Consider the following 13,492-nt stretch of genomic DNA (forward strand, 5'->3'; position numbering starts at 1 on the left):
AAGGATTCAATCCTACCGGTGCTGGGGATACTGTACTCGGTATCTCTGGCCGCGTTGGTTGAGTAGTCGTCTGCTGAAGGATCTGAGCAAATATCTTGGACTGCTCCTGCATGGTAATCATCAGTTCCCCATGCTGCCGCAACATGGTGTCTTGGCTGGCCTGCCACCGCTCCTCATTAGACCGCAATAGGCCTTTTAGTTCTTCAGCCTGTCTTTGTCGCTCTCCGGCCAATGCTGCCAATATCTGGGCTTGCTCCATAATCCGGACCTGAAAGGCAAACAAAAAGAAAAGGAACCCAAGTGTGGCCGCTTGGTAACCGTGTTCCTCCCCTTTACCAGACCCCCCAGCCTAGGTACTCTTACCGATAGCACTGGTGAGTCTGCGCCTTTGGTGTTTAGGCCTCCTTGGCCTCCAGTCGTTCTCCGCACGGCTTGTCCCTCTGGAATTCGGGTCCCGAACTGGAACTGTGTCTGGCACTCCGGTCCACTGGAACTGGGTCTGGGTCGTCCTGGCTCTGGAACCTTGGTCCGACTCTCTCTCACTCCGCACTCGAACTCCAACTGTCTCTTCACAGCCCTCCTCCAAAGGATATGCTGTAACCTTATCTGCACTTCCGGCTGAAGACTCCTCCTCCAGGCGGATATCAGGCAACTTCAAATAAAGCACTTTGGAAAGATATGTTTCTTAAACAAATAATTAGTCCATAGTTCACTTGATCCAATCCAAAAAAAAACAAACCAGAAAGCTAAGTATGCCTTCTCCAGCACAAGTTCAAAAAAAAAACAATGAAAAAGCAAAAGGAAAAACGTTTTTTTTTTTTGTTTGTTTGTTTTTTCCAAATGCAGTTCCAACAAGTGTCCTGCAGGAGGTGCAATATCCCACTCCTGATACCAATTATGTGGCCACCAGCATAACCCCGAACAGGGCTTTGTTGCAATTCTGATGGCTACACTAAACAGCACCCAAGCGTGTGACCCGGCCTGGAGTCACCCTGCAGGATCGGATTTTCAAAAGTGGAAAACACCACAAATAAAGTTCCAACACAGGGACAGTTTATATCAATAGCTCTCTTTACTTAATCCTTCCAAACAGGTAAGTAATACTTTCATCGATTCAACATTCCAGACAGAAGTCCAGTAAAGAAAAGAAAAAAAACACACAACACTGTCAAAATGGCAGAGTAATTGAAGCAGGGCTAATTAACTCCAACTTTCCTTTTTCTTCCTGCTTCTTAAGTCTCCCCTATTGCTGAGACCTGGGCTCAGTAGAGAGCTCACTCTGACTGCTACCAAGCAGTCCTCTTCTTTACTCAAAAACAGATACAGTCCAGCTTTCAAGTTTTACTTAGATTCCAGTCCATAACAGAAAATAAGAAAGCCTCTGGCAATTACTAATTAAGGTTGCCAGGAAGAGGAGAGAGTAGTAGGTTTTGCAAAAAAAACAGTCTTTCAAACAGACTTTCACATTCCCTCCCAGGTGGAAGCAAAACCTCTCCCCCAATACTCTCTCTAAGCTTTCATACCAAAAATCAGCATTCAAAAACAAAAGAACAGCACACAAACAGTTTCTAAAACCCACTCACTGTTTGTGGCTCAGAGTCCAGTTCACCTGCATTGGTTCAGGTAGGTTAGCATCCTCACCAGCACAAGACTCTTGGAAGTCCATAAGTTCCTCAGAATGAGTCAAACCCTCTGGTTGTTCAACCTCATCCAGCTCCATAGGTTGGGGCTCTCTGTCCCTGTTTGGCTCGTCAGGGTCCCTAGGGAGGCAAAGCCTAAATTTCCTCCCTAACCGGCCTCTTTCCCTGTTGTCAGGGGCAGGCTTATATACTCTGGGGAAACGCCCTGTTGTATCAGCCCTGGCAGTATTCCAAGGGCCTCTTGGGCTCCCCCGGTGGTCCATGAAATTATTTAATTCAGATCCAACCTGTTCTTTACCAATTCCTACCTGGGATTTCGGTTTCACCTCTTTTCCCTTTATCTTGACTGGGACCTGCGCTGGAAGAATTCCTGGCTGGTCACAACATTAACACACACTAGCTTACCACAGGTTTAAAATGTACTACCATGGGACACATGTGATAGTGCCAGATTTTGGGATCAGCGCATGCTTCCTACGCATTAAAATATAGATTATTTTTTTAGCACAGTGGTATGTTTGGGAGGGGGTGGGGGGTGGACTCCTGTGCAAATCGATTAGCAGAGCTACATTGTCTCAGCTTAGCGAGGATTAGGGAGTGGTTAGCACGGGAGCCCTTACCACCTAGTAAATAGGAATTTGCAAACTAGCAAGTGGCCATTAATTCAGAAAATGGAAAATGTGGCCATTTTACCGCAGTGCTAAAAGTGGCCTCAACGCATTGGAAACCCAAGCGCTAATAATAGCACAGGCCACTTTTTAATGCAGCTTAGTAAAAGGGCTCCACTATTTGCATGTGCATTCTTTGTACAAGAGCATTATCTAATGCCTTAATTCATAGGTCTGAAACAGTTCAGTAGTGACATTGAGTCCAGGATTTCATCCAGTGCCAGGCAATGTGCTGTTTACCCGATGCTGGGGCTCAACCTGGACATTCACTGCCAGGTTGTTTCCCTCAATCAGCACTGGATATCCTTTCTTTTTTTTTTTGGCAGGCTCTAACTTAACCAGCTAAGTGAATATTCGGTGCCAGCCTGTTAAGTTAACAGTAGGCAAAGATAGGACTGCTATTTATGTAGTCCAATTTGCTCATTAAACTTAGCCAGCCAATGTTTGAATAGTTGTGTCATAGTCAGCTAGCTGCTAACTATAAATATTCGCTGAATACAGGCCTCAAAATAACATCTGAACCATTGACGAAAACTGAATAGATAAAAGTGGGTAATAAGATGGTCAAATGTTTATTTCTAAACCAATTTATTAAATACTTATAATCGCTGATCAAAATTAATACTCCATCAACTTGACAAAAAGCTTTTGAATAACTCTCTCTATATAGTTGTACAGAAAATCCCCATCAAAAATTATAATGAATTGTAATAAACTTTAATGAACATGGGAGGTGAGCATATCATAATGTGAAAAAAGGTCAGTTCATAGGACCTCTTATGATTTAGATATCATTTCAAGTCCTTATTACATAATCATATATGCTCCCCCCTCTCCCCTCTCCCCTACCTTTGATCAAAAAACCTAAATACTAATCCCTTTCGTGGAAAAACTGTTTAACAGAAAGGCAACACTTATCTCAAAGCGGCTGTTTGCCACAGCCAGCACTGATGTAAAGTATAACATTTAACCATCTTATTACCTACTTTTTTCTATTCAACTGTAAATATTCAGCAGAGATAACTGGCTGTCTCTCACTGAATATTAGCAGTTAGCTGGCTGAATTCCTAGCTGGTTAAATAGAGCTGAATATCGGGGGAATTGATTTGATCACTGATTAGAGTTACTAAAGCGTACTGCCATACTAGCATTGTTAATGCTCATTATTGATATATATATATACTCGAATATAAACCTAGATTTTGTGGATAAAAAATGGCCCAAATATGGGGGTCTCGGTTTATATTTGAGTCTGACTATTACAGTGGTGCCTCACACAACGAACTTAATTCGTTCCAGGAGCAAGTTTGTTATGCGAAAAGTTCGTTATGTGAAACGCGTTTTCCCATAACAATACATGTTAAAAAAAATAATTCGTTCTGCAGCATAAAATATGCTAAGATGACATAAAAAAAGATAAATTTGTCAAAATGGTGAAAATGGTGGTCTTGCTGAGGCCAAACTCTTTGACGAGGTCACACTGTTTTACCCCACATTCACTCCTTCTAATTATTTCCCGTTTCATTTCAACAGAAATCACCTTCCTGCTTTTTTTAGAAGCCATGATATATAAAAAATATTGAGTTTATCTTAAAAGGACGACTGTATACAGTGAGAGAGGGCAGTTAAGCGCAGTGACTAACGACTGCCTGCAGTGCCTGCGCGGAAGGATGCAATACATCGGCAGCTCGGGCGACTTCGTTGTGTGAAACGAAGTTCGTTGTGTGAAACGAAGTTCGTTGTGTGAAACGAAGTTCGTTGTGTGAAGTTCATTGTGTGAAACGAAGTTCGTTGTGTGAATCAAGACATGAAGTTCGTCGTGTGCAGCGTTCGTTGTGCGAGGCGTTCGTTATGCGAGGCACCACTGTACTTCTTATCATTTCTATAACAATGCTAGATGTATGGAACGCTGTACATTAAACATGTAAGGGTCAGGGAGTTTCTCAGAGAGGAAATGATAAAATAGACATGGACCCATTGCAGGACTCTCCCTGGGCCTACCTTAAGCCCTCCTGGTCCAGTGGTGAGCCAGGGCAAGAGCGAACCTCCTATGCAGTCTCACTACTCATAATGGGTGGCATGAGTTCCCACAGTAACCTCGCGAGACTGCCGCGAGTTCAGTTTGTATTTGTATTTTCTCACCCTTTTGGGGGGGGAAAAAATGTTGCCTCGGTTTGTATTTGGATGGGTTTATATTTGAATATATATGGTAAGTAGGTTCCATTGAATTGAATTGAACCTGCAGTAAAAGAACACACAATAGTACGAATATGAGAGCGCCTGCTAGTAACTCTTAACAGATAGCCCTGCTGAATTGCAGTCAACAAGCAAATTCTGCTGTTTGCTTCTTTCAGCTTTCTCATCCCTCTACAAACATAGCCCCATCTTTATGCTTTCTCATTTTGCTTGCTAGTGAATTTTATATCGCCTAAGAAAAACCGAGTAATGTTGAGCCATGCCCATGCTTTCTAAATGTTTATGTTTCCTTTCCTCAGCTGGCTGTGACATGGTTAGAACACAACTGCCGCTACCAATACGTAGATGAACTTTTGCAGTATGTCCGCTTTGGCCTTATGAATGTGGATGATCTTCATAGGATAGCCTTGTCTAATCCCCTCATAGAAGCTAGTGAAATAGTTATACCGCTGATCAACGAGGCACTGGACTATCACCAGAATATTTATGCACAGCCGGTCTGGCAGACTATAAGGACAAAACCCCGCTTCCAGTCCGACACGCTCTACATTGTCGGTGGCAAAAAACGGGAGATCTGCAAAGTACAGGAACTCCGCTACTTCAACCCTGTGGATCAGGAAAATGTCCACATAGCTGGACTAGCCAATTGGAGCGATCTGGCCCCCATGCCTGTTGGGAGGAGTCACCACTGTGTGGCTGTTATGGGTGATTTCTTATTGGTAGTGGGTGGTGAAGCTGAGCACGCCAGTGGCCGCAGCTGTGCAGTGAGGACCGCCTGTCGTTATGACCCGCGCAGCAACACATGGGTAGAGATTGCTTCCATGAAGAACTGCCGGGAACACTTTGTGCTAGGAAATGTAGATGAATACCTGTACGCTGTTGGGGGCAGAAACGAACTGCGGCAGGTCTTGCCTACGGTGGAGCGATATTGCCCCAGGAAGAACAAATGGACCTTTGTGCAGCCATTCGACACATCCCTCTCCTGCCATGCTGGATGTGTAGCCGACGGCCTTCTTTGGATATCAGGTAGAGAAAACATTTCACAGATTTTAGGCACTTAAAAAAAGTTTCAGTGAAATTTTACTTTATAGTTTAATTTATTTGTAAAAGTACAATATGCTGTTTCCAAGAGTAATGTAATTGTATATCTATAACGATCTATGGGTCTCTTTTACAAAGCCGCCTGTTTTATGTTACTTTCCTATCACATTTGTAGTTCTACCCTCCTTCCTTTTTTTTCCTGTAAGTGATTGTCATATTTTTGTTTGATATGATTTAAGTGTTTAATGTAAATCGCTTAGAAATGGTTATAAGCGTTATATCAAATTTAAATAAAAACTTGGAATGATTGTCCTGCGGCAAATACACCGAAACCCATAGGAATTGAATTGGCTTCAGTGCATTTGCTGCAGGAGGGGCCCTATATGATTATACAGTAGAATATCAGTTAACCGGGTCTCAGTTAACCAGGACTCTCGCCCAACTGGCAAAAAAATTGCCAGTGAAAAGAAAAAAGTTCCCCAAAGCAACAGCGGCAGTGATCCTAAATTGCAAACCTCCTTTCCTCCTTCAAGTCCCGAAGAACTATAAGCGGCAGTTGCCACCTGATCCTGAGACACAAATCTCCACTCCCTCTCTCCCTCAGGCCCCCAAGCAGCTGAGAGACAACTCCCCCCGCGCCCCGAAGCACCAGCGCGGCAGTGTTCCTGAGCTGCAAAGCCCTCCTCCCTCCCCTCATTCAAGCCCCTTTGTGGCAGAAGCAGGCAAATCCTCTGACCTCGTCCTTGAGACTATCACCAACGCCTTCCTCAAATTTCAAAGACTACTAATCATTGGAGATATTAATCTTCACATAAACGACACCACCAACAAGATTGCTATTGATCTCAACAACTTCCTCACCTCCTTAGGATTCCCACCCCCGGCTCTCTCCCCAAACCATGAAAAGGGGCATACTTTAGACATCATCAGCTTCCTCGACCTCACTGACTACAAAACTTCGGTTGACGACACTCGCTGGGAACCTGTCCCCTGGTCCGACCACTTCCTAGGGGCTTTCTGCCTCCCCATTTTCATGTCCCACCTCGAACCACCACCACGCACCCCCAATCCCATTACCTTCCGCAAAAAAATTGCGAGCGACCTGTTCTGGAACAAACTCCTCAACCTACTTTCCACCACTCCCAATCCTCCAAGCCCTGAATCCAACTGGCTTAATTGGATCACCCTCTCGGAAACCACCTACCACTCCCTTGCTTCTCTGTCAACCAAAACTGTCTCCTACTCCCGCAAGGCCCCCTGGTACCTTCCATACCACAGACAACTAAAACAAAAATGTCGAATACTGGAACGCAAATGGAAAAAATCTAAATCCCCCTCCAACAGACAGACCTGGAGGGTGAATATTAAATTCTACAATACTGAATTAAAAAATCAAGGAAGAACTACTACGGCAACAAAATCTCCAGATCCAACAACCAAAGCAATACACTGTTCAACATTTGGCGTTCCATATCCTCCAAACACGATCCCGCCACACCCCCCTCCTCTCCATCTGCCGATGAACTAGCTAAATTTTTCAATGAGAAAGTCACCACCTTAAGATGCTCCTTCCCTCCAACACCCTCCTACAACTCTCTGGTGCTCGCCGCCTCCAACACTAATCCATCCGAAGCCAACCATATCCCAGCCGATAGATCCTGGACCACCTTCGATCCCGTCTCCGACTCCCAAGTTTCCAAACTCTGCCGCAAATTAAAATCCTGCAACTGTACCTTGGATCCCTTCCCCTCCTACTTATACGAAAATATTCCCACACAAGCCATCTCATCTCTCACCAAACTTATAAATTCCGCCCTACTCTCAGGCCTTTTTTCTGTAGAAATGGGACACATTGCATTATCCCCCCTACTGAAAAAAGCTGATCTAAACCCCTCCACACCGTCCAGCTACCGCCCAATAGCTAACATTCCTCTTCTGACCAAGATGCTGGAGTCCATCATAGCTACCCAACTCTCATCCTATCTTGAGAGATTCTCCATTCTTCTACCCTACCAACATGGCTTCAGACCCAACTTTAGCACTGAATCCCTTCTGGCCTCTTTAATTTCTAAAGTCCAACATCTTCACTCTTGCAACAAGTTCGCTGTCCTTCTTCAATTTGATCTTTCTGCAGCCTTCGACATTGTCCATCATGACATTCTTATCCTCCAACTTTCGGAAATTGGCATACACTCCACAGTCTTAGACTGGTTCTCGAAGTTCTTACGTTCGCGCTCCTACTTCGTTAACATGAACGGTACCTCATCCTCCCCTTGGAAACCGATTTGTGGAGTTCCTCAGGGTTCACCTCTATCCCCGATTCTTTTCAATGTTTATATGTCCTCCCTGAAACTCCTCCAACTATCCCCCTCTGAGACACTTTACACTTACGCCGACGACATCCTTGTCCTCCTTGAGACTGATCCCAACCTCACCAACCTCTCTGACAACATCTCCTCTTGTATAACGAATCTCCAATCCTGGGCTCTCACCGTTCAAATGAAACTTAATGAAACCAAAACTAAACTACTCTGGCTAGGCCCAAAATTGGATCAGCTGCCCACCGTCATCCCATTATCCTCTGGCACCAAACTGCAGCTTGAGCACTCAAGCAAAGTTATGGGAATCATCATCGACTCTACACTGTCCTTCAACGATCACCTTAACTCCTTAGTAAAAAAATGCTTTTTTAACCTTCACATGCTAAGGAAAGTCAGATCCTGCTTCCACCAACAACACTTTGCGCAGTGGTTGGATCTACAGCCTCAGCACCCTGGGGTTGTGGGTTCAAACCCCGCGCTGCTCCTTGTGACCCTGGGCAAGTCACTCAGTCCTCCATAGCCCCGGGTATGTTAGATAGATTTTGAGCCCACCGGGACAGATAGGGAAAATGCTTGAGTACCTGATTGTAAAAAACCACTTAGATAACCTTGATAAGTGGTATATCAAATCCTAATAAACTTGAACTTGAAACTCGTTCAATTCATTATTCTTTCTAGACTGGACTACTGCAACTCCATTTACTTAAGCTTAACAAAGAAAAGTCTTCTCAGACTACAGCGGATTCAGAACACCGCGGCTAAATTAATCTTCGCAAAAAGCAAATTCGACCACGTCTCCCCGCTTCTGTCTAAGCTTCACTGGCTCCCAGTGCTCCTCAGGGTTCACTACAAATGCGCCTGCCTAGCCTTCAAGTCTCTACACGGCATCCTCCCTCCCCTGTTTCCACTATCTTGGCTCTCCCCGAATCCTAACTCCACCAGATCCACTCAAAAACTCATACTGTCATTCCCCTCTTTGAAGGGCATCTCCCATACAGGAAGACTTGGAACATCCCTCCTCTTCAGGATCACCGAGCTATGGAATAGCTTATCTGCCCCTCTTCAAAGTTCGCCCTCACTCCAACGTTTCAGAAAACATTTGAAAACATGGCTTTTCTCTAAAATGTAACCACTCCCTCCCTCTTCACTCTACTTAGTCCCCCTCCTTCCTTCCTTTTTACCAAGCCCTCCTTCTTCCCATTGGAGTTCCTTTCTTTAGTAATTCCTGTAAACCGTGTCGAGCTCTACTTCCGTGGAGATGATGCGGTATACAAACTTAAGGTTTTAGTTTTAGTTTAGTTTAGTTTAGTCCTGAGCCACAAACCCCCTCCCTCCCTATCTCCCTTTCTTACTCGAGCGCAGCTGGTCAGCAGGAGGCAGCCTGAAAACATATGGCTAATGGCCAGCCCCAGCAGGGCCTTTCCTCCTGACGGATCATAGGAAAAGCCCTGCCAAGGCTAGCCGCAAGCAGGCTGCCTCCTGCTGACTTGTTGCGCTCGAGTAAGGAAGGGAGCGAGCAAGCAAGGGAGTCCATGGCTTAGGATGCCGCCTGTTTCTGCCACTTCGGGGTTTGAGGGAGGGAGGAGGGCTTTGCGGCTGAGGACTTCCGCTGCACTGGTGCTTCGGGGTGGGGAGGGGGAAGTGAGACTGTGTTAGACAAGGTTTCTAACACATTCTCAATTACCCAGAAAAACAGTTATCTCTATAGCTTTCCACTTCTTTCATTATGCAAGATTGTATTGATGACTCTGAATTGTGACCTCTTCGCTGATTGCCCAGCGCTTCTTGTTGTAAACCACCTCGAACTTCATGGCTTTGGCGGTATATAAGAATAAAATTATTATTATTATTATCTGGTATCCACCAATCCTCGTGGCTGCCGGATAGCTGAGATTCTACTGTAATTCTCTAAGAAATTTTTTTAATAGTTTAAGTTGTTTTGATTAAAGAGGATGTGTGGTACATAAAACCTTTACAACATGTCCTAATTAGAAAATGGTGTGCCACAGAATATTTATGTTCTAAGTAGCAGATGCTATATTATGGCCTCCAGTATTAGAATGAGGAGTCCTGTGCAGCATTTACACACCTTAGATTTTATACAGATGAAAATGGTGATTTCAAGATGCTGTTATTGTACTTGTAGATGACCCAAAAATATTCTTATAGTTCCCATTTTAGTAGCAGTAATAGTAGTACGCCAGTGTATTTGCACTGTTAGGGGTCATGCTCTTATCACATATCTTTCCAACTCTTTGCATGTCAGATATCATTCACAGTTTCACATTTTATCACCACTATTATTCATAATGTACATGCATTCTTAATGTACCCCTGAAGAAGCCTTTTTGTCTAAACGCGGACCATATTGGGTCCTGTATCCCTAGCAGACTAGATCCTTTAAGGCTCTTATGTGGATGATTTACTTTTATGTGGATTAAATTATTTTATGTGGATAATTTCAGTGTACCTTTGAAACTTTGACACTTTCAAATAAAGTCCATTTAGGAACATCGTCACTCCACAGGGTTTTTTTTTGTTTTCTCTTACTGAGCATCCACCAATGTAAGCAAAATACAAAAGACACCAAGAACTTAATGAGATATTCCATCTTTTCCAAAATATGTAAAGTTAAAGCAACCAATTTTTACACTTTTAACTTTTAAATTGGTACAAAGTACAGTATTGTAATAAATTGACAGATGCCTGCAATTTCAGAGTTCACCTTCCCTAATGAGTCTATGGGCTCCTTTTACTAAGGTGCGTTAGGGCCTTAACACGCGGAATAACGTGCACTAAATTGCCGCGAGAGTTAGACCTTAACACCAGCATTGAGCTGGCGTTATTCTAGAAGCGTACCGTGCGGTATAGCACGCAGTAATTTCGTGCGTGCGCTAAAAAACGCTAGCGCATCTTAGTAAAAGGAGCCCTATGTATCTTTTGTACCAGGGCATAGGAAATTCCAAAGAAAACTTTTCACAGTCATTTTGCTATTAAGGGAATCTCCTGCTGATCTCCATTTGACAAGACTTTTCATATTTAAGAAGTTGAAGGAGTTGCTCCCAGGAGCACCCTTTTAGCACATTGCTGCTCAGAGCTCTCGAAGACCTATCCTTGCTAGACTTCATGATATGGTAGTTCTCCATATGCACATGTACAAAATAAGTACCTGTCTATAAGTAAGCCTCTTTGAATGTGTAACTACAAAAAGGCAATATACAAGTCCCATTCCCCCTTTCCCTATGTCAACCAGTTTGCTTTTTTAATTACAAGGTTTCCAAATTTGGCATAGAGAAATGATTCTCATTGAATTTGTTAGGTTATCTCTAGTTCAAAAATATGTAGACATAAAACAAAAACATAAAGGGAAAAAATACCGTATTTTTTTGCTCCATAAGACACACTTTTTTCCCACCCAAAAGTGGGTGAAAATCTCGGTGCGTCTTATGCAGTGAAGATACAAAATTTGTACCCCCCTGTAGAGTTGTAAACCCCACCATCCCTTTTTAAAACAACCCCCCACTGCCGCCCCATTTTAAAACAAACATCTGCCCGTCGCTGCCGCCGGTACCTTTTTTAAACAGCCTGGTGGTCCAGCGTGTATCCCTCCTTCGCTAGATGGCTCTCATACTCAGCAGTGCACAGGTCAGGAGCACAGAGGTCAAGAGCAGGCTTTACGCGCTCCCGCTTGGGCCCGCCGCCACTTTCTGAATGGCTGGTGTCAGTTCTCGTGGGACTCGTGGGGGTATGATTTAAAAGGTACGGGAGGGGTTTAAAAAAGGTACTATGGGGATGTAAAAAATTTTTAGTCGGCTGGGACGGATCCCGCCTGCCCTGGTCTACCACTAGATCACCAGAGGCGGGGCAGGGTACAGGGCAGGGTAGTGGGACAGGGTACAGAGCCTTTCAGGAAGAGGGGCTGGCTTCCTAGCCTGGTAGGGCAGGGAGGGAAGGGGGCTGGGTACAGAGCTTGTCAGGGAAGGGGGCTTGGTTCAGAGCTTGGCAGGGAGAATTTGGTTCAGAATAGCAGGGACGTCCAAGTGCCAATAATCAAAAACAACTTTCTGGACATGCAGCAACACTTCTAAGCTGCTGTGTGTCCAGAGATCAAAGGGGCGTGTTGGGAGGTGTGTTATGGGTGGGAATGTGGCAGGCTTCAATCTGGATGTACCCCAGCCATAATCAAATATTTCCTAGAGGAAACTTAGACGCTGGCAGTTAGACCTGTTTGAGTTGTGTCTAAGTTCCACAAAGGTATCCAAACTGACAAGAAGACCACTGGAGGATTTAAGGCATGAACCCCCCTTACTCCTCCAGTGGTCATGACCCCCTCCCACCACCCAAAGAGCGAAACCCCCCCCCCCAAATCCATAAGTTTCCCATCAGCTGATCACTGCAATGGAATCCCCATCAGCTGAGCTGGTTTCGGGGATTCCTGGTGGTTCAGCTGATGGGGATTTCCCTTGCTAGGTTTAGCGGAGCCCTACACTCCTCCCTCTGACATCCCTCAACATCCCCCTCACATCCCGACATCCCCCTGACAAATTCATTTGCGTATGCAAAAACTGTAAATCCAATAGACTGCGCTAGAGTAAGAAGAGGAGCAAAAAGATTAAAAAGAATTGGAGATAAGACAGAGCCCTGATGCACTCCGAATGGTAGCACATTTCAGTAAATTTGTCTCTTTGTGATATGCTCTTACTTATTCACCTCCATTTACTAAAAGCATGATATTGAATGTTGAGGACTTGCCATCAAATAAGAAACAGATCAGAAAGCCACAATTTGTATTAATGATTAGGTTCCAAGAATGAATAATGCCAGTCCCTCAGTGTTTACAAAATTCCATTTTTTTGTATTATAAAAATATGTAAATAAAACATGACTAAGTTTAAACTATAATATGTAAATATATATGAATATTCATTGCAAATACGCTAATACCTAGACGTTTAACATTCTAAGACTCTGCTACATTTACTGTATTTCCAGATATATAGGCCGCGGCCTATACATGGGTTTTACAAACCCGTGTATGGGGCACGGCCTATATAAAAATTTTTAATCATCCCTCCCCACCCCCCGGTACCTGTTTCGGAGCTCCCTGGACAGCGAATGGCGAATCTCCAGCGATGCAGGGCAGCCACGATCCGTTCGACATCTGGCCTGCCCCGTACCGCTTGCTAAGTCAGGTCTCGCGAGTTTCGTGAGAGCTGATATCGGCCATTCAGCAGGCGGTGGGGGGGTAGGCCAGATGCCAAAGAGATCGCGGCTGCCATGCACTGCTGGAGATTCGCCGTCCGCCGTCAAGGGGGCTCTGAAAAAGGTAACGGGGGTGGGGGGGGAAGATTTTAAAAAGCAGGGGAGGTACCGGAAGATAATCTGCGGCTAATACCATGGAGTGGCTTATCTTCCAGTTTTTAAACATAGGCCGCCCTTTTTTGCGGCCTATATATGGCTGCGGCTTATGCAGCCTATACATGGGTGCGGCCTATGCGGGGAAATACGGTAGTCCTTATGGTACATTATTGCATGTGGTCATTCAGCTTCTATAAATGGGATATGCATTCATTAGCATACATTTAGTTCATTAGCAGTATTGTCCAAAGTACAGGTCCCGCATGAA

At 44.4% G+C, this 13,492-nt stretch overlaps 1 protein-coding gene across 4 annotated transcripts in view; it reads left to right on the forward strand.

The window, feature by feature from the left end:
* The window catches only part of KLHL32 (kelch like family member 32), a 226,804-nt gene that overhangs the window by 167,651 nt on the left and 45,661 nt on the right, over positions 1 to 13,492 (forward strand). For all 4 annotated transcript variants that reach the window (XM_033939689.1, XM_033939693.1, XM_033939690.1 and 1 more), the window contains one exon: positions 4,804 to 5,530. In XM_033939689.1, the coding sequence (XP_033795580.1) occupies positions 4,804 to 5,530 (727 nt within the window). The remainder of the gene's footprint in view (positions 1 to 4,803; positions 5,531 to 13,492) is intronic.

Source organism: Geotrypetes seraphini, chromosome 3 (genome assembly GCF_902459505.1).
Source record: "Geotrypetes seraphini chromosome 3, aGeoSer1.1, whole genome shotgun sequence".
NCBI classification, from domain to species: domain Eukaryota; kingdom Metazoa; phylum Chordata; class Amphibia; order Gymnophiona; family Dermophiidae; genus Geotrypetes; species Geotrypetes seraphini.